The 24,451-nt window shown below is 41.5% G+C and overlaps 2 protein-coding genes across 7 annotated transcripts in view; both read right to left on the bottom strand.

The window, feature by feature from the left end:
* Positions 1 to 12,648, bottom strand: part of LOC133505547 (neuronal acetylcholine receptor subunit alpha-7-like) — a 30,893-nt gene extending 18,245 nt beyond the window's left edge. For 3 of the 4 annotated variants that reach the window (XM_061828658.1, XM_061828661.1, XM_061828660.1), the window contains exons 1-2: positions 12,137 to 12,648; positions 7,946 to 8,035 (exon numbers count right to left, since the gene is read on the bottom strand). In XM_061828658.1, coding sequence (XP_061684642.1) covers positions 7,946 to 7,958 — 13 coding nt within the window. In that variant the 5' untranslated portion in view covers positions 7,959 to 8,035; positions 12,137 to 12,648. Of the gene's footprint in view, positions 1 to 7,945; positions 8,036 to 8,395; positions 8,466 to 12,136 lie in introns of those variants that run through there. The other variant, XM_061828659.1, reaches the window with a different exon arrangement.
* Positions 12,649 to 13,114: 466 nt separating this feature from the next.
* chrnb3a (cholinergic receptor nicotinic beta 3 subunit a) lies at positions 13,115 to 22,820 on the bottom strand. Of its 3 annotated transcripts, none has more exons than XM_061828662.1 (8): positions 22,459 to 22,820; positions 17,758 to 17,909; positions 16,879 to 16,923; positions 15,544 to 15,653; positions 14,947 to 15,460; positions 14,286 to 14,476; positions 13,968 to 14,172; positions 13,115 to 13,790 (listed from the first exon to the last, which is right to left on the bottom strand). In XM_061828662.1, the coding sequence occupies exons 1-8, from the start codon at positions 22,517 to 22,519 to the stop codon at positions 13,659 to 13,661; spliced, it is 1,410 nt and encodes a 469-aa protein (XP_061684646.1). In that variant the 5' UTR covers positions 22,520 to 22,820; the 3' UTR covers positions 13,115 to 13,658. The 3 variants fall into 3 exon arrangements, with proteins under 3 accessions (XP_061684646.1, XP_061684648.1, XP_061684649.1); XM_061828664.1 differs by having other exon boundaries at positions 14,286 to 14,326; XM_061828665.1 differs by lacking the exon at positions 22,459 to 22,820 and having other exon boundaries at positions 16,848 to 16,923; positions 17,758 to 17,896.
* Positions 22,821 to 24,451: the final 1,631 nt, after the last annotated feature.

Genomic DNA, 24,451 nt, shown 5'->3' with positions numbered 1-24,451 from the left:
ACTTATGTCCAAAGAAGATAATAAATAAATAATAATGACTCCTCCAAGTTCTTCTTTAGCTTTCTCTTGCAAATCTTTCTGCAAATCATAAGAGCAATCTGAAATTTCTGAACAAAAGTTTGCGTCATCTCAGAAATGTTATGTTTTCGTTTTTCAGACACATGTACAACCTACAGATCAAAGAGGCTCTGTATAGTGTATATTATCTGCCTTTAAAAAAAAAGGCTCCAACCATACCACCCTCTTCTAATCTTAAAATGTTGAATGACAAAAATATTTCTTCACATGTATATATTTTTGCAGAACTGTATTCTCCCGGGCAGCACAGTGGGTGACTAGTTATCCATCTCACAGTTTTGAGGATCCGGGGTGGGATTAAATTTGGCCTCGCCCATGTTGAGTTTGTCTGTTTTCCCAGTGCCTCCGTGATTTTTCTCCAGAATGTGAATGTGAATGGTTGTTTGTGCCCTGTGATTGGCTGGCGACCAGTTCAGAGTGTACCCTAGCTCTCTCTACATTTGAAACTTTGCCATAGTCTTCCACATGGGCCACCGCTGATCAGAACCATGGACCTTTCTGATTGGCAATCTGCCCCATTAGCTACAGTTGCAATGTCCCACAAGCTTCCAAAATGGCGACTGAACAGAATAGGTTTGAAGTCGATTCTCTATCGCGCATTCCTGATAATATTGCAGTATGTTTTTTTGCCAAATGCGTCAGACTTGTCCAAGAGAGTTCTAAAGAGATAAACTATTTCACACAAGGATATGTACACAATTAAGATTTTGGACGGAGCAGGACGCAAAGTCAGAGTTAGAGCGAAATGTTGGCGATCGATGCGAAAAGTTTGACGCCTCACATCCAAAAGGATAAAATAGTGGAATCGTATTGCACATGTAAAGCAGGGTGAGTACTTTTTACTTGGAAAGATCATGAGTAATATCATTGTAGTGTTCATAAGTGAGTTAGGTTCAATTTTCTACAAGTGCGTTTAAACAATGGTGATTAATTCAGTCAGTACCGTAGTCACCAGATGAAAAAATTTGACTTGGCTCGGAATAGAACACAGTACTCTGTCTTAAAAGTCTGATGTGACACAAATAGGCAAATAAACATTTCTCTTGCATGACATCGCGCATTTACGTATCACTAACCGGACTCTTCGGTATAAAACATTACACACTTCATTCAGCAGGTCAGTGAGACACTGACAAAGTGAAAGTTGTTCTGCTGCAATGTATAAATCACTGATGATAATGAAATCAAACTCAAAGAAGATACTTCTCCCTCACTTATCCTCGAACATACAGCCTTGTGTTTGTTGATATTGTTCACATTTAGTTGTACGTGCAGTCTTCCGCAAGCCTTAATCCACTTCGCCAGCGGTGTTTTAGGCTTTGGAAAATGAATCAACCGGGCCCCTTGTATCCTAGCAGGATATCTTTCATCAGAATTGTACGTTCCCCAAGCACATCTGAGGACTATTTTCTTTGTAACATTAATTTTTCCAAGCACACACTACTGACAACCAGTATTGCTTGTGGGACAACATGGCGGCAACGGCGTGTCAAGCCAGGGGTTAAGATAATGTGACTATCTGACTGGGTATTATTGTATGAGTGATTGACAGGTTAGAAAGGTCCATTGTCACAACACCTCCAAAATTGTGTTTGAGAATTCTTTTGACCGGGTTCCACAAAAATTATTCTTCACCTCTTAACATAAATGATACATGCTGGTGAGAACTCGGATGTTTTCTTTTTTTTTTTGACGATTAATCCTTTTATTGCCCCCTTCAATGTTACATCTGCAAAAAGTATCTATTTTATCATTATTACATATGATCATGAATCCTCATTTATATACGCTTTACTTCCCTCAGTCATACATGAAAAGAACTCTTAAGTCTTCTTATGTGATGAAGAAAAACAAGAAAAACTGATCAACGCAAACCAGAGACACCATTTCCATACCGCTGAGAATAACAAAGGCTCGTGGTAATGTATCGTGCTGGGGGAAAATGGGATGCCATCACCGATGCTCATGGGTCGGGTGTCCATTCAAGAAGAGCTTGAGGTATGTTCATATATTTTTGATACGGCTTGCAAGCAGTCAACATGTTTTGTCGCCTAGCGAGGCAGTGATAGCACTTACGTTTTTGACGTACCCATGTTGCGTTCTGTATAATAACGCTCTAAAGCTTTCCCAAAGATTGGTTCATGTGCATGACTAAATGTTAAGTGTGTTCACAATGGCGAGGAGAGGAGGTGAAGAGCCGATTGTAATTGCACAATCCTGTTTGTCCATGTCAAGGTGCAGTGTTGGAAAGTTGTTGTTTGTTAGTCACATGACACTGAAGATAACCACAAAATCAAACTTTTCATTTTGGCATAATAGTGCCGTAGGCCAAATTATTTGGTCTTGAATTATATCAAACAACATTTTTTTTCATTCCGAGCAACATATGTCGGGTCCATGTCGCTCGCGATAGCAAAATCGGGTCACCAACAGTGCTAAACTCCTGTAGTCTAATCTGGGTATAATGTAGCTGTTTCACACATTTCTGAATAAAATCTAGAAAAGTATAATCTGACCAAACCACTTTTGTTCCTAAAGGAGAACTGTTACATTGCTGAAGTTTTCTAAAAAATGGTACATTCCCATTGCTAATCAAAACACTTGAATGTTTTTCTTGTGTAGTCTTGACAAGTATAGTATTAGTTACTGTACGCACCAAACAACTACACTCATTTTCAATCTTGTGGAAAATGTAAATTTTGAAGTAGCCCGAGATGCATGAGTGATTAAATGCGAAATCTAAGTCCGAAGCTTCTTCACTGTTAGCAGATATGGTAACCAATATTTCCACATTTCTGCAATATTTCTTTCATTTCATCTATGTTTTGAGCCATCTACTTTTTCTGTACATGTTCAACACACATCAGTTTTCAGTGTTTTGTTTTGTTTTTGTTTTTTTTACAATTTTAGGTTACAGCATCAGAGCGACAAGCCATATTTTTGTGTATCTCTTATATTGAACTTCAGACAATTACTACTAACTGTAACAGAAAATAAGTAACAAAGGTTTTTTTTTTTTTTAAACTAAAAGGAGGTGTCACTTTATAGTGCAATGGTGTCCAGATATCACCAGTAAACCATGGATTCAAACACGTTAAAGAGCTTTAACTTCATCTGATGGTCTTTCTGGTCCACTAATCACGCGTTTAATTTTGAACGCAGATTACTCTGAGGGATGAAGAGTCCCAATGGGCTTCGTGCATCATCGCTGCTGTGCCCTCGTTTTTTGGGTTTTTTTTTTTTCTGAGCCAGATGTTGTTGGTCTAAAGAGCAAGACTCACACAAACACACTGACCCACACTTGCACTCCAAGCACACTACAATATGTCCAGCGCTAGTGAGGTGATGGAATTCTTAACACGCTACAAAATTATACATACTCACATGTCACATGTCAGAGAATATGTCTGATCTGGACCAATGATGTTCACATACAAAAATAATAAAAATAAAAAGGCTGAAGATGGATGTTCGGACAAATTGGCATATATAGGACTCATTCACTGACTTACCTTGAAAGCTCAAAGTCGCCCAGAGGTAAAATCCTACCAGTACTGATTCACTTGTCCTCCAAGACGCCATCACAGCAGTGTTGTAGGTCTCCTTTTTACCCAACAGAAGGTGTCAAACTTGGAGAGCTTGAGCGAACAGCTCACACACACAAATACTCTCTCTCTCTCTCTCTCTCTCTCTCTCTCTGTCATTCTCTCACTCTCTCTGTCTGTCTCTTCTCTCTCGGTCTCAGTCTCTCCCTCTCACTCACTGGAAAACAAAAACAAATATGATGGGCATCCACACACCATCAATTTGCTTTCGCTTCGTGTGCAATGTTTTAACACCCACCTGCTTAGTTCAGTCAACTTCTACAAACTTGGACTAAGAGAACAAGTTCTCTTATTTGAAAGCTTTGTTTCACAACCTTAATTGAGCCTTTATGTCTATTTCATACACGAAAAGTGAATGGCACACCAACAAACAAAAATATAACAAAAGCATAAATAGTAAAGTAATGATGATCTCATCTCAATTTAACCATAAATGTACTTAGTGGGAAATCAGTTTTTTTCAGTTGCTTAAAGACATTTCTTGAAACCTCCACCCATTTTCTCAATTCCTTAAACATTAATCCAAAAATTCAAGATACAAATGGAATAGAAATGCGAAATGGGAAAAGAAGGTGGGGGGGGGGGTAGTGACCTGCCCCTTTGTGAAAAAGTATTGGACTGTTCTGAGCAAGGCTGGACCACTGGTTCGAGCGGTTTCATCTCTGACACCTGTCGGCGGTCACAGCTGTGTCACATGAGGCACTGCGATTAGACAATGTATTTAAGTTGGGGTTTTGTCACTGGCATTCACCAGTTCATTGCGTATGCCTTTCCACATCCAGGGTTACGCCGCCACTGTGCCGTTATAGTCCAGTCACACTTTTGATTGTGCGCTTTAGTTGACCCTCAATTATTGGACATTGTTTCTTGTGTTTTGGATCCTGCTTTCTTGGACTGTGTTATCATGGATAACTTTCATTTATAATAAAAGCGACTGAACGTCATGTCCTCGTCTTGGAGTCCTGTATTTGGGTTCTGTTAGTTCGTGACATGGCCCCATAAACCTAACACTGGTTTGGGCACTCTCAGCAGTAACAATTGAAATCAAGCATTTTGTAAAACTGGCAACGAGTCTTTCACATCTCTGCAGCAATATTTTGGCCACGCTTCCTTGCAGAATTGTTTGAATTCAGCAAAAATGGATGGATCAGTTTGGAGTTGCTTTGTTTATATTGAGACGCCTGTGCTTACCATTATGTAACACATTTACATCTGATTGCATAATGTGTTTTAGTGGGTGAAAATATGTTTGCGAGTTGTGCCAAACGTGCTAGCGTTTTTCCCAAAACGGTGACCAATTCAATAAGTGGGTTCAGGGCATTGATCATTACATTCAGACAAATTCAATTTTGTGTTTTAGGATTTAAAAAGACTTTAATAGAATATAAAGCTGATATACTCGCCATGACTTATTTTATGTAGTACCTTTTGTGACATGCGTTTTCATGTGTAAAACACTGCTCATGCCTTGCAAAAAGTTTGGAAAACACAGCAACATAACATCCAGCGCTCCAAAGCTACGAGCGGTACACATTGAACTTGTTCGTTCCAAAGAAAGTCATTCAGTGCATATAAATCCATCCATCCATTTTCTTAGCTGCTTATCCTCACAAGGGTCGCGGGGAGTGCTGAAGCCTATCCTAGCTGTCAACGTGCAGGAGGCGGGGGACACCCTGAACTGTTTTCCAGCCAGTCGCAGGGTACATCGAGACTAACAGCAGCACTCACAATCACACCTAAGGGCAATTAATGTTGCATGTTTTTGGGATGTGGGAGGAAACTGGAATGCCCGGAGAAAAACCATGCAGGCACGGGCAGAACATGCAAACTCCACACAGGATTGAACCCAGGACCTCAGAACTGTGAGGCCAACGTTTTCCAGCTGCACCACCGTGCATAAAAATAGTATTCCTAAATCAAGAGGAAGACAACTTGCAATAGAAGTTGTGCAATCATGACAAGAAATTAAATTATAAGTTTTAAACAATATGCAGACTGGCACCTTTTACAAAAATACAGCCACGGTGAGCAAGCAGAATGAACCAGAATGTGGCAAATCTTCAACCTTGAGTACTGCAGTAAGGAGATAACTCAAGTGGGTGATATTAACGAACTGTTTGAACACATTTGTTCTAATAATGAGTGTATCACCCAGCATGCATAAAAGGTCCACAAATGTTTGATGAAGTACCACATCTAGGGCGGTGGCACCTGCAACAAAGTAAAAGGCACTCAGTGCAATGCACACCTCAATCACAATCATAATTTGGGTCAAAGCCAAATGATAAACAGTAAGCGTTCCCGACCGCCCACATCCCAGAAAGATTACTCCATGAGAAATTGGGCAAAATGTCATGTTTAACAAATGAACAAATGCACACGGGAAGTCATATCAATTTAAAACATCCGCTTCACATCATTTAGTTACCTGTTAATCATATTGGTCTGTTGCTTATTTATAGCAAGTTTCATAAATTATATTGCATCTTCACTCAAACTTGAGCTAACCTGTGAGGCTTTTAAAAAATTAATTACTTTTAACGTTTAAAAAAATAATGGGAACATTGCCGTTAACATGCAGCGACTTCATCCTCAATATGTGGAGTGAAGAACATTTTTTCTGTGGTGCCAACGTTTGACCTGTCATCCTGCAGCTAAATTCCACTTGAATTGTCTCTTTCTCCAGTCTCACAAATCTGGTGGGTTCTAGCAGCATCGTCGCTGCCGTGCAGAATCTTCGCTTCTCCAAAATCACTGAGTTTCAAGAAATAAATGCCATCTTGCTCGAATTACCAAACACCGCATCATTCAAGTGGATATTATGCACACGGCTGTGCGCTGACATCTAAACTCTCAATCTTGAGGCAACATAATGGCGCACGGCTGAAGATGCATAGTTTTACAACACTTGCAAGATATAAAGTCCACAAGAGCATCAACAAACTTGTTCTCAGTCTCTTTTCAACACTTTAAATTGGTTTATTATGTGTGAAATAAATAGACTACATGGAGATAGAAGAATTGTATTGATTTGTGAATAAATATGGAATTGTGCATACTTTGGACACTGAGTTATGCCCGACAGTGATGATACGACATCTGATAATGACTTCCATGAGACAGCCTAACCTCAAATGTTGTCCTGTCAGCGGAAGGACAAAATAACTTGAGGGCGCATCCTGCGCCACCGCAGTGTGGGTAACCATGCATGTGTGCTACTTCATTAGCCTGAATGGAGAAATAGTCTGTGTGAGGCAATGATTAGAGTGTCCCTCATCTGCTTATTCAGTCACACTGCATAAATCATCCATGTTGTCATCACATCAACTAAATGTTTTCCCCTGATTCCGTTTTCCCTCATGCTCACTTCTTCCATCTTGCTCTTGAACCCTCTCAGTCCTTCCTCGTCTGTCTTCTATCTGTCTCCGTGCTGTATGTTTATTTTCCCCCACCTTCCCATTCTGTTCCTGTGCTGGACCGTCAGTGATGCCGCGGTGTCCTAAGACCATTAGAAGGGCGCCCGCGGCCCTTCTTTAGCTCTCGAAATTTAGCACCCCTCCTTTCATTTGCTTTAGTCTTAAAGCATACAGCCCCCACCTTCCTCTCATTTCTCTTTCTTCACGTCTCCGTCCGGCTTGGGTCTGCGCACAGTGCCGTAAATGTATGCTGACTGCCATCAGCTTCCATTAAGAAATGGCTTTTCGGCTCAGCCTGCAGGGGTGGGAATCTTGCTTGAATGTGTAAGCTTGGTTATCTTGCTGTGTACTGTATTTCCTTCCAAGCATACCTCTTTTTACACTGCAACCATACAAATGGCTCAAATCATTCAAAGCAATGTGTGCTATGACCAATATCAATACCCGAGTCTTCTCAAAAAAGTTTTGTTTGTTTAAAAGTATGTGTTGTTGTTATGAAACAGATGGGGTATGCCTTGTATTATTGTAGTCCTTACAAACATGTGCCCACGGCGTTCTTGCACACGCATACACTCACGAACCTGTCTCTCTGAGTCACATCTGTAGCTGTGAATAATAGAAGTTTGCTGAGGTCAGACTGTTCAAGTAGACAGAGGCGTTGCAACAGGCCAGGCAAGACAAGCAAGCTGAAGGGAGCCCCGAGGACAGCTGACATTCTCCCATAGCACTGCTTAACACTAAACTACAATGTGCTGTTGTCGAGACCTCGCGGGAAGGGCCTCTTACTCGTTGCTGCTGGGATCCTCCTAAAGATGACTGAGAATGGTCCATATAAACAACACTTACCATAACAGTACATTGCAATGACGTTTTGGGCAATCGGAGTCCTCTCTAATGGGGCTCCTTATTAGCATAGCAAGCTCGTTGGAAATCCTCCTGCAACAGAACCAAATTAAGCAAATTTATCAATCAGGGAACACAAAAAACAAAACAAAAACATGACGATGAGAATGATAAAAAAAAGATGGGGTTAAGTGTGAATGCTTATCTGCTAGCTACATGACAAATGCAGAGATGCCAGTTTGTCCCACCACCCACAGTAAGAAATGTTTACTGTACATAATTAGCTATCATTAGTTAAACAGTACACCTAATGCAGCCCTATGGGGGCACAAACCAGTGCAATCTGTAGGCCGGTCCCAAGCCCGGATAAATGCAGAGGGTTGCGTCAGGAAGGGCATCCGGCGTAAAAACTGTGCCAAACAAATATGAGCGTTCATCTAAAGAATCCCATACCGGATCGGTCGTGGCCCGGGTTAACAACGCCCGCCCCTGGCACTGCTAACCTGCAGGGCGTCGGTGGAAATTCAGCTACTGTGGGTCGAAGACAAAGAAGAGGAGGAAACCGGATCCAGCGTCAGAAGAAATCATCTAAAGAATCCCTTACCGGATCGGTCGTGGCCCGGGTTAACAATGCCCGCCACCAGCACTGCTAACCTGCAGGGCGTCGGTGGAAATTCAACGACTGCGGGTCGAAGACAAAAAAGAGGAGGAAACCGGATTCGTCTAAAGAAGAAAAAGAGGAATGCACAGAGCCTACGACTGAGTGTAGGGACTTTGAATGTTGGGACTATGACAGGAAAAGCTCAGGAGTTGGTTGACATGATGATTAGGAGAAAGGTTGATATTCTGTGCATCCAAGAGAGCAGGTGGAAAGGTAGTAAGGCTAGAAGTTTGGGAGCAGGGTTTAAATTATTCTACCACGGAGTAGATGGGAAGAGAAATGGAGTAGGGGTTATTTTAACGGAAGAGCTGGCTAAGAATGTCTTGGAGGTGAAAAGAGTATCAGATCGAGTGATGAGACTAAAATTTGAAATTGAGGGTGTTATGTATAATGTGGTTAGCGGCTATGCACCACAGGTAGGATGTGACCTAGAGTTGAAAGAGAAATTCTGGAAGGAACTAGATGAAGTAGTTCTGAGCATCCCAGACAGCGAGAGAGTTGTGATTGGTGCAGATTGTAATGGACATATTGGTAAAGGAAACAGGGGGGATGAAGAAGTGATGGGTAAGTACGGCATCCAGGAAAGGAACTTTGAAGGGCAGATGGTGGTGGACTTTGCAAAAAGGATGGAGATGGCTGTAGTGAACACTTATTTCCAGAAGAGGGAGGAACAACTACAAGAGCGGAGGTAGAACCACGCAGGTAGATTATATTTTGTGCAGACGATGTAATCTGAAGGAGGTTACTGACTGTAAAGTAGTGGTAGGGGAGAGTGTAGCTCGACAGCATAGGATGGTAGTATGTAGGATGATTCTGGTGGTGGGTAGGAAGATTAAGAAGACAAAGGTAGAGCAGAGAACCATGTGGTGGAAGCTGAGAAAGGAAGAATGTTGTGTGGCCTTTTGGAAAGAGTTGAGACATGCTCAAGATGAACAGGAGGAGCTCCCGGAAGACTGGAATACTACTGCCAAGGTACTCAGAGAGGCAAGTAGGAGAGTGCTTTGGTAGTAGGAGACTTGGTGGTGGAACCCCAAAATACAGGGACGTCATCCAAGGAAAGAGATTAGCGAAGAAGAAGTGGGACATGAGAGGAGTGAGGAGAGGGAAAGGAGTACATCGAGATGCGACGTAGGGCAAAGGTAGAGGTAGCAAAGGCAAGACAAGAGGCATATGAAGACATGTACACCAGGTTGGACACGAAAGAAGGAGAAAAGGATCTACAGGTTGGCCAGACAGAGGGATAGAGATGGGAAGGATGTGCAGAAGGTAAGGGTGATTAAGGATAGAGATGGAAATGTGTTGACTGGTGCCGGTAGTGTACTAAATAGATGGAAAGAATACTTTGAGAAGTTGATGAATGAAGAAAATGAGAGAGAAGGAAGAGTTAAAGAGGCAAGAGTGAAGGACCAGGAAGTTGAAATGATTACTAAGTGGGAAGTCAGAAAGGCACTACAAAGGATGAAAAATGGAAAGGCAGTTGGTCCTGATGACATACCGGTAGAGGTATGGAAGCAATTTGGAGAGATGGCTGTGGAGTTTTTGACCAACTTATTCAACAGAATACTAGCAGGCGAAAAGATGCCTGAAGAATGGAGGAAAAGTGTTCTAGTTCCCATTTTTAAGAACAAAGGGGATGTTCAGAGCTGTGGGAACTATAGAGGAATAAAGTTGATGAGCCACACAATGAAGTTATGGGAAAGAGTAGTGGAGGCTAGACTCAGGACAGAAGTAAGTATCTGCGAGCAACAGTATGGTTTCATGCCTAGAAAGAGTACCACAGATGCATTATTTGCCTTGAGGATGCTCGTGGAAAAGTACAGAGAAGGTCAGAAGGAGCTACATTGTGTCTTTGTGGATCTAGAGAAAGCCTATGACAGAGTACCAAGAGAGGAACTGTGGTACTGCATGCGTAAGTCTGGTGTGGCAGAGAAGTATGTTAAAATAGTACAGGACATGTATGATGGCAGCAGAACAATGGTGAGGTGTGCCTTAGGTGTGACAGAGGAATTTAAGGTGGAGGTGGGACTGCATCAGGGATCAGCTCTGAGCCCCTTCCTGTTTGCAGTGGTAATGGATAGGCTGACAGATGAGGTTAGACTGGAATCCCCTTGGACCATGATGTTAGCAGATGATATTGTCATATGCAGTGAAAGCAGGGAGCATGCAGAGGAACAATTGGAAAGATGGAGACATGCACTGGAAAGGAGAGGAATGAAGATTAGCCGAAGTAAAACAGAATATATGTGCGTGAATGAGAAAAGTAGAGGGGGAAGAGTGAGGCTACAGGGAGAAGAGATAGCGAGGGTGGACGACTTCAAATACTTGGGGTCAACAATACAGAGCAATGGAGAGTGTGGTCAGGAAGTGAAGAAACGGGTCCAAGCAGGTTGGAACAGCTGGCGAAAGGTGTCTGGTGTGTTATGTGACAGAAGAGTGTCTGCTAGGATGAAGGGCAAAGTTTACAAAACAGTGGTGAGGCCGGCCATGATGTACGGATTAGAGACGGTGGCACTGAAGAAACAACAGGAATCTGAACTGGAGGTGGCAGAAATGAAGATGTTGAGGTTCTCGCTCAGAGTGACCAGGTTGGATAGGATTAGAAATGAGCTCATTAGAGGGACAGCCAAAGCTGGATGTTTTGGAGACAAGATTCGAGAGAGCAGACTTCGATGGTTTGGACATGTTCAGAGGCGAGAGAGTGAGTATATTGGTAGAAGGATGCTGAGGATGGAGCTCCCAGGCAAAAGAGCGAGAGGAAGACCAAAGAGAAGGTTTATGGATGTGGTGAGGGAAGACATGAGGGCAGTTGGGGTTAGAGAGGAAGATGGAGGAGATAGGCTAAGATGGCAAAAGATGACACGATGTGGCGACCCCTAACGGGACAAGCCGAAAGGAAAAGAAGAAGTTAAACAGTACACCTGCTGAGAAATTATTTGAGTCAAAATGATGGAATACATCTACCTGAATTTGTTCACACGAAACAGCTATAATTGTAGCTTTCGATCACGTGATCGGTGTTTGTTTGCCTGCCATGATGGCGGTTGAGCTTGGGAGACTAAGCTAGGCTTTAAAACAGGAAGACCTGTAAACAGATGTTTGTTTTTTCTGTATAACCTGACTCAGTTAATATGCTACTTTGATATTGAATTTCAAATCTCTTTAGATGTGCTAAATTGAAGACTAAAAAGCTTGCAGAGACACACGGGATTCAATGGTAAAGACATGAAACGCTGACAAACTGGCAACCATAAACAACTACAATCCCTACACAATTCAAACATCTCTAGCTGGTTAACCATGTTCGATGACACATATTTTACTTAACGACTTGGAATGGTTGACAGCTCGGCTTACTTTGGTACTGGGTAACTGGCTTACTGGTAAATGTGAGCCTCAAGGCAAGATCATAGTTAACATGGTCTAAATTAGTATATATGATGAGTACTGAGCTAAAAGGCAAACAATGAAAACAGAGCCCCGGATGTACAGGATGTGGTGTGCTTTTTCTAACGTTGCCGCGTGTTAAATCTTACCTTCAATAAAGTGTTCACAGTAAATGCAAGCAAAGCAAATGGAATGCATATCTGGCTCATCCGTGAAAGCCATCGCTAATTCTCTGACAGATGTTCCGCCTTCTTCCCTTGATTCAAAACTGCTGTTGGTCAATGGTAAAATGCAACTTTGTGACTACCACCCGTATTGTTGCAGCCAAGCACCGCACAGTCATTCACCCTTTTTGGACGTTGACTAGCAAACATATTTCTTATATTCAAACCTTCAATAAGCAACAGAACTAAACAATGCGTCTACCCCAACATGAAGGCCATGTCTGTAACTGAATAATGAATTTGTTGTCAAATGCTAAGATTGGGAACAACTTCAATTCCGGTGTCACCTTGGCTTGTCCAAACTGACACGTACTAATTTGTATTTTGTATCGGAATTTTGCTGGTATGGCGAAATGTCATACTTGATAAAACTAAATGTTAAGATGAAGCATTGAAGTTAAGGATATCATTTTAGGAATCCTTGTGTTGCTCTTATCATTTAGAAGCTGTAGTACAAACTGTTACAAAATCTGTAGTCCATTTTTTTCATATCTTGTTTACGTGCCCATTAATGCAATTGAATGTATTTGCTGCCGTTTGGTGGTCATTCAATGTAATTACAGTCAGGGGTCATCATGCCATGGAGTTATTTATTTATACCTCTCCATTATTTATACCTCTCCATTAAACACACATAATGAGTGAACATTGTTTTATTGTAATTACACAGTATCAAGTACAATCACCTCAGCAAGCATGCTGTACTGACATAAAAGAACCTACAGCTGAATTATATTGGTTCTGGCGTTTTAAAGTACATTGATACACTGTATATGAATTTTGTTGTTTTTTTAACATACATGCAACTATTACCTTCTTATTTCTATTTTTCCTCGCACTTTTTGGGCATTCACTTAACACCGAATACGTCCAGCAATTGAGTTTCTGGTTTTAAACTATATATATATATATATTCTTTATTCAACTCTGCAGCCTGAAAAACAGTAAATCTAGAAAATTTTTTGTAGGCATGTTCATTAAAGATGCCATACTTTATCAAACCAGCTTTTTCTAGTATTTTTTATGTTATATTGGCTCCATGGTGCTTGAGTAAACATGTAAAATACGAATTAAAGTCATCCACACATTCCTGAACGAAAAACATTTTACTTTTGAGAGGCCTGAAATCAAGTCACTTGAATTTCTCAAGGTTATCTACATCACTAGCGAAGCTCTCCTACCTCTCTGCTACCAAGCCAGCGGTCTCAACATAACAAATGATTAGTGTTCTTTCAAAAGTAGTGAGGGGTGGGTCTTTTACACAGTCACAACCAATCAGAGGAAAGGGGGTGGTCTTTGTCAGACAGAAGTAGTTGTCAGTGGGACCTTTTCTGGACACTCATATGACAAAACCAAGGTGTTTCTTTCATTGAAATTGACACTTTTATACTTTGCTCATAATGTAAATGAACTCTGTGGACATCTAAATCGCTCAAATCTCCGACTATTAAGGTGAGCTGAGGTACATATGCAAGGCTGGTGTGAAGATGAGGATTGTTCCTAATATCGACACAGTGAGGAAGACCCACAGGAAAATCCTGTCCAGCACCTGAGCCACAAACTTCCAGTCTTGCACAACCTGCATGGATAGGAAGACACAATGACAACCATAAAGTTTAACATTCTGCTGGATATTGCTACGTGTGATTTGCGATGATATGGTGCCACAGTTATTTTGAAAGCTGTGATGACAGAGATCAGAAGACGATATAACAATATGTAATGTGAATACTGAAATCAGAAACTTTCCACACACCTCACGAATGAAGTGCTCCTTCCTTACGTGACGACTGATGTAGCGAACGGAATGCGTGGCCTTCTCCAGCATGGCAAGCCAGGCTTGATTCTCCTCTTCCTTCACTTCAGCGGGTCCTCTCTGCTGTCCCGTGGCCGACTTTCTTCCTGTACCTCTGCGAGGCTTCAGCTCAGGGCTACATAGCTCAGTATGCAAGTAGTGGTATCTTTCAGTGAGGAAAACAACGTATGCCATAATTATATGTGATTTTATGTATGTCAACATAACCCTAAATGGGTTGTTGTTGTTTAATGCTGTTTTTTTTCCATTTCATCTAACCTGTCGGTGTGCCCCCGCATACACAGCAGCCTGGGCAGTCGCTGAAGGAAGAGGGTTTTCACCCAGGGGGCCATGGGGTGGTAGGTTGCAGAGGAGCGGTGATGGACATTAATGACGAAGACGGTTACGATGATGGAGAAAGTGACAAAGATCATAATGAAGAGCAAGTATTCTCCAATTAATGGGATTACCTAGAATAAGGAAAGAGAAAGAAAATTCATCCTTAGTCAGGATTTAATTACGAGGATATTGTAGGAACAGGATATTGATCATTATTATCTTGTGTAACATAATCGGTAACATACTGTACAAAAGTCTCACTCAGGTTTGTTGCTGTGATGACCAGATATACTGTAGATAGATTGTCGTAAGAAGAGGACAGACCTCCACAAGGCTAAAATAGATGTAAAAGCAAACGTGCATTTTTTTGGTTTTGTTTTTTTTTAATAGTGTACTCATAAAAATCAGGGATTATAAAGTTAAGGATGAACTGTACATTTTTTTAAGTATACTCTGGTCATAGGTGAGCTACAGATGATTAAGGCTTTAAATTGTTTCTTTATGAAAATCAGCTTTATAGTTTAAATGATTACAAAATGAATATAAAATGTAGCATTCTGTACTTGTATCAGTATCCTTAAGTATCCTTAAAACAGCCTACCTTTGAGGATGAGGGGATGATTTCCTCTATAACCAGGAGGAAGACAGTAAGTGACACCAAGACAGATGTGGAAAGTGACAGTTTCTCTCCTTCATCTGACGGCAAATAGAAGACCAGCACAGTAAGAAAGGACAGACCGAGGCACGGGATGATGAGGAAGAGGGTGTAGAACAGGGGCAACCTCTTGAGGATGAAGGAGTAAGTTACAAAGGGGTACCAGTACACTCCATCCCTCCTGCCTCCCTTCATTCCTGTTGCATTGAGGATTTCCCACTCGCCATTGTCAAAAAAGTCTTTGCGGTCAACATAGTAATCCACCAGAACCAGATCGACCATGTTCCCATCATAAGTCCAGGAGCCAAACTTCATGGAGCAGTTTTGACGGTCAAAGGGAAAGAAGGTGACATCCATGGTGCAAGAGGACTTGTAGCTGGCAGGCGGGGTCCAAGTTATGGTCCCATCCCACCGAACAATGGCTTTAGTCATCAGGGAACCCTCAAAACGACCATCCGCACTAGTCATTGATGGGAAAGGGATGCAAAGAAATATATCATGAGAACAGGATGAAGTCATGAAAGCGTATATGGTGTCACTCACTTTTCATACAGAACGATATCTGGCAGCCATATGGTCTCTGAAGGCACTCGGATTGATGGAATGCCGCCATATTCATCTGGATTCCATTTGAGCTTGACATCGACCCATTCCTTGTGGAAATAATAATCATGAATACAGACAGGCAATGCTTGATTAGTTGTTCATGCCAGAATTATGTAACACCATGGAGTTTGGATCGTGGGTCAGTACCTCAAAAATGGGTGTAAATTCATCAGGGTGGTCATAGTGTCTTTACTAATTAACAGTGGTGTCGCCTATTTATTCAAATCATTTCTTCGTGGAAAATATTTCTAAATCCAAACAATTCAGAGGAAGACCTCTGTCCCTTAAACAGATTGTGTCAGCCCTGGGAGGTTACACTGTATGATATTTGTATTTCATTCAGCACCATGGACAGATGCTTTGAAACTGTTTTTGTTGTATAATAGTTCAGTTGCATGTCCATGATGACTGACATGAGTGTGTATGATATTAAGGTTAAAAGGCTTCTAAAGGCTCCAATCTGCAGAACCTCATGTGACAAAACCTGGAAAACAGGAGAGCTGAGGCCCCATATTAATCAAATTTTAATCATAATTGCGATTCCACAATTGAATGAGCATGATCATCTGTGATTCTTTTTACATTTTAAATCTAGGGAGTGCTGCATAGGAAAAGGGCTTCATTTGCAGCAGTGCCAGCAATCCACTCAGTCAGCCACCAGGGGGCAAATGGCTGGCTAAAGGCTTCTTTATACTTGCGTACGCTGTACACGTTTTCATCACTGCGGCTCTCCTGTGTGTAATTTGTCTTTATAATCCAGCACAACCCACAGTTGCAGTTTTGAAAATGTAATATACTTCTTCTCTACGTCAGAGGTCTCGCTGTTATTGGCTAGGACGCCACTAGGTGGAGTTTCTTCAGCACATTTTGGTCATTTCCGAGAGCTGTTTTTACTTTCCTTACCATAAGAGTGAACAAAGCAACTACAATGACGACCATGGAAGGGTGCCTGAACAACATTGTTAAACATCGTTTAATCATGCTGAGTAATCGACTGAGAAGATGACGGAATAGGTGATATGTGGAGCCGGGACCCGGGAGTAATAGTGAGTACGTCATCATACTAAAACTGGCTAAAAACGGGCCAATCAGCAAGAGATGAGCTCCACAGATTTCTTCGCACAGCAACTTTTTTTGATGTGTCTGCTGAGTACACAAAGGTGTGACACAAAGTGTGTGTCACGGTACACACACTATGAGCAGCGATATAAGGTTTTACCACATTGTTAGTGGGGTTTTACCATGGAGCTGAGTTGTGGGGCTGGTGCATACCTGCCAAAGCCAAACATTTGTGGTCATCAGTTGGTTTTTCTCATCCTGTTGGAACAAAGGGAAGAAAGTTTTTTTCTCAACAAACTGTCAAGCAATAGCGAGCCAGACGAGAGCTGCGCATCTTTTCTGAGACTTACAGGAGCTCTTAGCCCAATGTCCTCACGCTTTGTAGGCTTTCTCTGTATCTAGGTGTTTGTGTGTTTGTGTGTGCATTTTGGGTTAAATAAATGAGCCAGCTTCCTCTCAGGCTAATGGCCTCATTATTTCTTCTCTCCTGTTGAAGACCTCTTTGTTCACACCTTCCCTTGGCTTCTAAGTGACTTTCCCCAGAGGTCTTCTGTATTTGTATGTATCTTTGCTCACATTTCTAATGTCTTCAAAGCCCTATTCCTCTGAACCCGTTAAACACTGTCTCTCCTCTCTTGAGTACCACTATTATGACGATAACGTGGTAGGCTTTGAGGTAAGATGCCTCCTCTCTGTCACTTTCAACACAGTGATAGAGAGCTTTTTATTTTGTTTTACTTGCATGCATACTTTTCTCCTCCCCCACCCCCTGAGAGTCACAAGACTTGGACAAAGGTAATCCTATGAATGTGTCTCTTCTTTTTATCATCTTGAAGTAGAAAAAGGTGTGATCACAATTTGATTACTAGTCACTGATATTATTGTTAAAGAGAACTACTTTTAGGTAAAGAGACATTTAATGAGTTTTAAAACATTAACTTTATCATATACTCTACACCATTTTGATCTAAGTACTCACACTGAAATTCAACTTAAAGACAGAAAGTCAAAAAAAAATTATATTGATGAAAACTGATTGCTGAACTAATTCTCTGTCACTGCACCCTGTGGTTTTAGGTGTTGAGTCCTTACCACATCCACCAGTTGTGAGATCTTTAGTCCAAAGCGCACAGTGATTGTATCATTGGCATGCTGCACAGGTCGAACCCATTTCTGGTAACCTCGGAACAGGTTCCTCAGTAAGGAATCCTCCAATTCGGCCAGTGACACAAAGTCATCCTGAGCTGGAATGAGAGAAAGCAAACCAAAATAAAAACAAAAATAACTAATTCTGTTGAGTCTGTCCTTAGCCACCACCGTCCTCTTGCACCAATTCTCCCTATACATGTGAATACAATCTTCTTCAACAAGAAAAATAATTTAAAAAAATATTCTCAGATCGTTGGCACAATGGAGCAGCTGGAAAGCGTTTGGCCTCACAGTTCTGAGGACCCAAGTTCAATCACGGCACCGCCTGTGTGGAGTTTGCATGTTCTCCCTGTGCCTGTGTGGGGTTTTCTCCAAGTACTCCGGTTTCCTCCCACATCCCAAAAACATGCAACATTAATTGGACACTCTAAATTGCCCGTAGGTGTGATTGTGACTGCAACTCCTGTCTTGTCTGAATTGTGCCCTGCGATTGGCTGGCAACCAGTTCAGGATCTACCCTGCCTTCTGCCCAATGACAGCTGGGTTTGGCTCAGGCACTACCGCGACCCTCGTGAGGATAAGCGGCTCAGAAAACTGATTGCTATATGGGGAGAAATCTTCTCTCTCATCATCATTACGTTTGCCTCCTTGTCTCAAAGAATGTTATGGTTTAGTCATACGTTACAATATTGATGTTCGGACTATCCTGATTTTACATTTATATATTGTCATTTCGAAATTAACACCTATACAAGTGTGATTTAAAAAATGAATAGCAACACACACACACACACACAGAAACAGACACAAATGACTAGTGAGCTATTTTGGTCTGATGCTTGAAGACACCCCTGCTCGACAGCAATAAACTCCTGAGTCTTTTCCCATACTGCATTTTTGGATTAGAAGATATTGATTACCTCACATTCTTCCTCTTGTGGCATTTTACACATTTGAAATACAAACCAATCAACTTGCACACAACGAACACGAAGTACAGTACCTCTTAAGAGTCTCATCAACCAAGGGAAAGATGTGGTGAGGAAGTGCCAGTGCCAGGCAAACGGAGCTAAACTGACAGCTGGTCATGGCTGAGTGGGTGCTTCTTAGCTCCCAAGGCTGACAAAATGATCATGCTGACATGATCACCTCAGACAGAAGCATTGCCAGGGGAGAAGAGCTGAGCGCCGTGTTGCTCAGTAAGTCAGGCACGAGACATAACAGTCACTTAAAGAGTGTCGCTCAAGCTGAGCCAGAGACAACCAGTCAAGGAAGAGTGCTCCTCCTATGAAACTTTAAATAAAAGAGCAGACACCAGATGTTTCGGGTCGACCACACCGGCAAAAACACGGTCACGTAGTAAGTGATGTCATCTTTTAAATACAGAGAAACTGCTCCTTAGCTTCCCACTCACATGATTTTTTGGCACTATTTTTGTTGTCTCCTTTATACATCCAAACGACAACGGAGACACCGGACTGTTGAACAGCTGAAGATGTACATCAAGCAAAAATGGCGGGAATTCCACCTACAAAGCTTCAACAATTAGTGTCCTCGTTTCCCAAATATTTATTGAATGTTGTTAAACAAAAAAAAGGAAAAAAAGGTGATGTAACACAGTTGTAAACATGACCCTGTCCCAGCTTTTTTAGAATGTCTTGCAGACATAAAATTGTAAGTTAATGATTATTTGCTAAAAACAATTGTGTTTATCGATTTGAACATTAAATATCCTGTCCTTGTAATGTATTAAATTAAATATAGGTTGAACATGATTTGCAATCATTGTATTCTGTTTTTATTTAAGTTTAACATAACGTCCCAACTTCATTGGAATTGGGTTTATATATAGTCCATATGTTTGGTTATGATTTGTTTGTGTAGCTTGTTTTGTTAGTTAGATCATTGTGTCTCTTGTGGCTAACATCTTCAGTGTTGTACTCAAGCAGATAGATGATTTACTGGACACTAGCAGCACTACACTGTAATTGTCGTGAAGTTGCACGACACCGGACGCCACTGGACACTAGCAGCACTATACAGTAATTGTCCTGAAGTCGCACGACGCAGGACGCCACAGTAAATCAGCAGTAAAGTCGAGTGCCCTGAAAACTCAGGCGTAAGACATCAGTGCTTCATATTGCAGTGCAGCGACAAACACGCACCAACGGATGAGGAGTGGAGAGAGCTGATAAGCAAAGAGTGAGACAGTTTGACCCACAGCAAACTCCCATTGGCATCTGAGAGCTACAAGGAGAAGAGATTGCTTTAGAAGGAGGGAGGTTAACTGTGATTAGGGACGTCAGAATACAAAAACCTATTCTAGTTTTGCATCAGGAGAAACAGAGAGCCAATGGACAAAAGTTATGGGACATGTGGCCATACCAGCTTCCTTCCATCAATCCATCTTTTTTTTTCCCTCATGAGGGTCATGGGTGTGCTGGAGCCTGTTTCAATCAAGTAGGAGGTCAAAATCAAATAATACTGCATATGGGGGATTCTGTGATGGATACTACAAACTGTAAGCAGTATCCAAACATATACTGCATATTATATGCATTTTACTTCCTGTTAGCAGCAGGTATATCATCCTCCACTCTACTGGGATGACTTTCTGCAAGGTTTTCAAGTGTTTCTGTGAGTAATTTGCAGACAATGATTTCAGAGCTGATGCTGTTCTGTTGATGATGTTGTTCTGGTCAACTGTAAAGCAATTTGATATGGTTAACGACGGGGTCAAGTTGTTCTGCACCAAACTTGGACAGCCGCACCTTTATTGACCTTGCTTTATGCACTGGACTGCAGTAATGCTGAAACCAGAAATGGCCTTCCAAAGATTGCTACTGGAAAAATATTATAATGTCTATTATGACGAGGAATTACATTTCACTCAGGACCAACGGTCCAGTACAACCAGTGAGAGTTGGGTTAGCAGGCTTGTGTCCAAATGGTCAATGATCTCACCCCATACTTTTGCAAAACATCCAGGTAGTAGACGCTGTAAAGACATTTAGAGTGTATTCAAAGCCGTGTCCCAGTATGATTGCGCATCTGATTGTGATTGAATACGGATTTCTGTCTCAAATGGATGTCACCCCATTGCATCAGATCTTGAATTACACACGTAATTAGAGATTGTGCCTGTACCACTTTCAGTCATCTGAATAGCATCCACCTCTGGATGCAGTTATATCTTAAAAAAAAAAAAAAAAAAAAAAAACACAGTTCACCAAGGAAAAAACATGTTTGGACATGGTTGCCAAGAGATTGCTTCCTTTGGTTACGTGTCCGTGATTGAGCACAGAGGTGAAAGGCAGCATATTGATTGGGTCGCAGCGGGTGTTAGCCGAGGGTGGATGTGGTGGATTCTCTGTGGGTAGATTAGGACACATTACTGTGTTTGTCAGTATAGAGGCCCCGTAGCTCAGTGGTTAGGTTTGGTAAACCAGGGGTTGTGGGTTCGTATCCCACTGGGGCCTCTACTCCCTGAGAAGGGTTGCGTCAGGAAGGGCATCCGGCGTAAAAAATTGTGCCAAACATATATGCGTATTCATCTGAGATGACACGCTGTGGCGACCCCGAAAGGGACAAGTCGAACTGTGTTTGTCAGTATGTGTTCACTACCCTATGCAATGAGACAAGGGTGGGCATTCATAACATATGCGTGTTTGTTTATATGTGCATATGAATGAAGACAACAGTGTTCCCCTATGTTAAAAAAAATTAATAAAACTCAGACCGTCAATGCAAAACAATAGTGTCTTAGACACTGCCACCATCTGCTCTTTGTGGGATGTACCACTGAGAGGGGAATGGGATGGAAGGGAGCACAGACGGTAGCCCTTCATGCTTTACTGACACTGACGTCATTACAAAGTCAGTTTCATATTTTTGTTCTCCCTTTGTATCTTGTTCTTCAAATCTGATCATAAATAATGTGTATCTCGTACAAGTATTTGTTCACTCGTAATCAAATGACACGGGATTTTTGCAGCGGTTAACCATATCAGTTTCATTGCCCTTGAGAGGACTTCAGTGTGAACAAATGTGTTCACGTGTAATTGATTGTTCTTCTTTCAAAGCATCAGTCACCCAGAAATGACTGATTGATATGATTATGGATATTATCCTCAAGGGAGAGAAAAGCCCCTTCAAAACACATAACTTGCTGACAGTAACCATGTAGTATAAATATGAATTAAACCTCATTTTCTGGAAAGAGGTAACTAAAATGTGCAACTTCTTGTATTACCTTTAGGCCTAATGTAAAGTGACTTCAAAGTGACACAAACTGGTTAACACACGAACACGCTCCCCTTGGCTGTTATGGGTACAACAAAGAGCTCAAAAGGTCAAATTAAAATCTGCTTTCCATCTCATGATCAGAGATGAGGTGGAAATATTTGTAAGTGAAATGTGATGCGTTACTGACACAAAATGTTTGCCATAAAACTATTCAGGCTTGATTAAACTGGAGTTTGGGACATGAAGTGTTTCCTATTGTTGTTGACTTTAGTGTGAAAAAAGAAGAATCCGTAATATTTCACTCCCACAAAAAAAAAAGTAGCATGTAGAATATGTAGCGAATATGTAGCGTGGCGAGGGTGACATTGCCAAACGTTCGCATGCACATTATTTTCTTACCTTGTCCAACAACATTCTCGGTGGTTAGGAGCATCAACAGCACGACCAGCATGAACTTCATCGTCCGCTCGACAAACACTTGGCTGCATAAGTCCCCCACTTTCAAAGCATATCGTCGGAGCGAGCAGCTACGGTTCACTCGGCATTGACATGAAAAACAGGAACGGGCGCCTCGAACACCGCAACCGCGTCCGGTCTACGATGTCGCCGAGACGACCTTGTGAAGTCTCTGCCGGTTCGGTTCTGTCACCAGTTCTGACTCGGCGTCTCTTGGCGAGTGAGAAGAAGGAGGAGGAGGGTGGATGGATAGATGTTGGGTGACAGGAAGGAAGACTCGCCAGTTCAACGGTGAAGAGAGTGTAGATTTGTACCCGTAAGAATAATAATAACAACTTCCTGAACGTGTTTTGTCAGATTACTCGGAGACGGATATTTTTTTTTATTATTATTATTAATGCATTTGACATGAATTCTTCTTGAGGCAGACAATATCAAGCAGCTCCCTTAAATAAGGCTATAATGCTTGCGCTTCTCCCATTCTCGTGTCCGCTTCATTTTCTAATTGAAAATTGAAGCAATAGTAATATGAGTCATAATCGAACCAAAACCAGTGTCATCACTAAAAGAATGAATATAGTGAATAATACATTCCGATTGTATTGATAATGTTGCTGATATAAAATGTATAAATATGAAGGTATCCATATTCACTGTGTCTAAACAGAGGGTACGAATGTCTTTGTTTGCTGGCGATGTGCCCTTTAAACTTAATATTAAATCTGGGAAATGACGGTGGACAGTGAAGCTTGCTGGGACTATCATGCACATGCAAGGGGACAACAGCCTGAACGACACACAGCAGCAAGGCCTGCTTGTCGTTTATTTAAGCAATCAAATAAGGAGTCAGCTGACTCATAAACAAGTCAGTATGAGATTGAGAGTGAGATGGACTCTTGCTTTCTCCTAATTAAGTTTGAGCTCATAGCAGCTGGAAGAGGAATTGTAAGGTGAATCATTCCACTCCCACGCACACACACACACACAAACACACTGTTTCTATATTCATGTGGGAAACTTGCAAATATTTTCTTTTTTTTTTTGCAAGACAAGATTAGATGAGTCATTCATAATCAACACAAGCACACACCTCACAAAAAAAGATTTCATTGAATCAGTGCCACTTGGGTGGATTCCTTAGTTTTTGTATCCGACTTAAAACTGTCCTGTTCAGGCACCTTATCAGCGTTACTGTATGGTGTTGCCAAGTTCTTAAAAGGATCTCAGCCACTCTCATAAACACACCACTTGGGAGCCGCAAAGGATTTACACACACCGAGGTTTTCAATATTTGCCTCATTCTGCTCACAATCCAACTTATTAAGAATTAATATTATGTTTGGCAAAGTTAGTCTGTTAAACTGACGTTGATTATCGCATTCAAGATCACGAGATGCTGAAGCCTATCCCAGTTTACTTTGCGCACGAAAGGCAGACCCTTAACTGCTTGCCAGCTAGTCACAAAGCACATATTGAAATGGACAACCATGCAGACTCACATTCTCATCCTCACTGAGAGGGAATTAAACCCACACTGCCTGCACCAAGTCAGGTGAGAGTACCACTCCATTGTCTACCCAGTTTATTCATTTACAAGGAAAATAAATAATCACTTTTGAAGATATTTCATCACTCGTATTCTGCAGTAATTACGGTATTATTTCTCTCTCTTGTGACTTCTAACAATGGTTAACATTCTGTATTTTATAAACAGAATGCAGATAAGAAGAGCATGGGAACCAATTTTGAAATTTGGTCAAGTTCTCAAATGGGTGTGGTTGTTTATCAATCACGTGCTATGTTTTCACCTTGAAAAATGTGACAACACGAGATCACGTGACCATTCAACTATCCTGAGCAGACTAATTCTCAACACAACAAATAAATGTGCATAGATTACCCTACACACACTCACTTAAACACAATGCTTTTTTAA

The sequence above is a fragment of the Syngnathoides biaculeatus genome, chromosome 9, assembly GCF_019802595.1.
Source record: "Syngnathoides biaculeatus isolate LvHL_M chromosome 9, ASM1980259v1, whole genome shotgun sequence".
Taxonomy (NCBI): domain Eukaryota; kingdom Metazoa; phylum Chordata; class Actinopteri; order Syngnathiformes; family Syngnathidae; genus Syngnathoides; species Syngnathoides biaculeatus.
The sequence above is the reverse complement of the archived record's forward strand: the minus strand, read 5'-3'. Positions and strand labels throughout refer to the sequence as shown.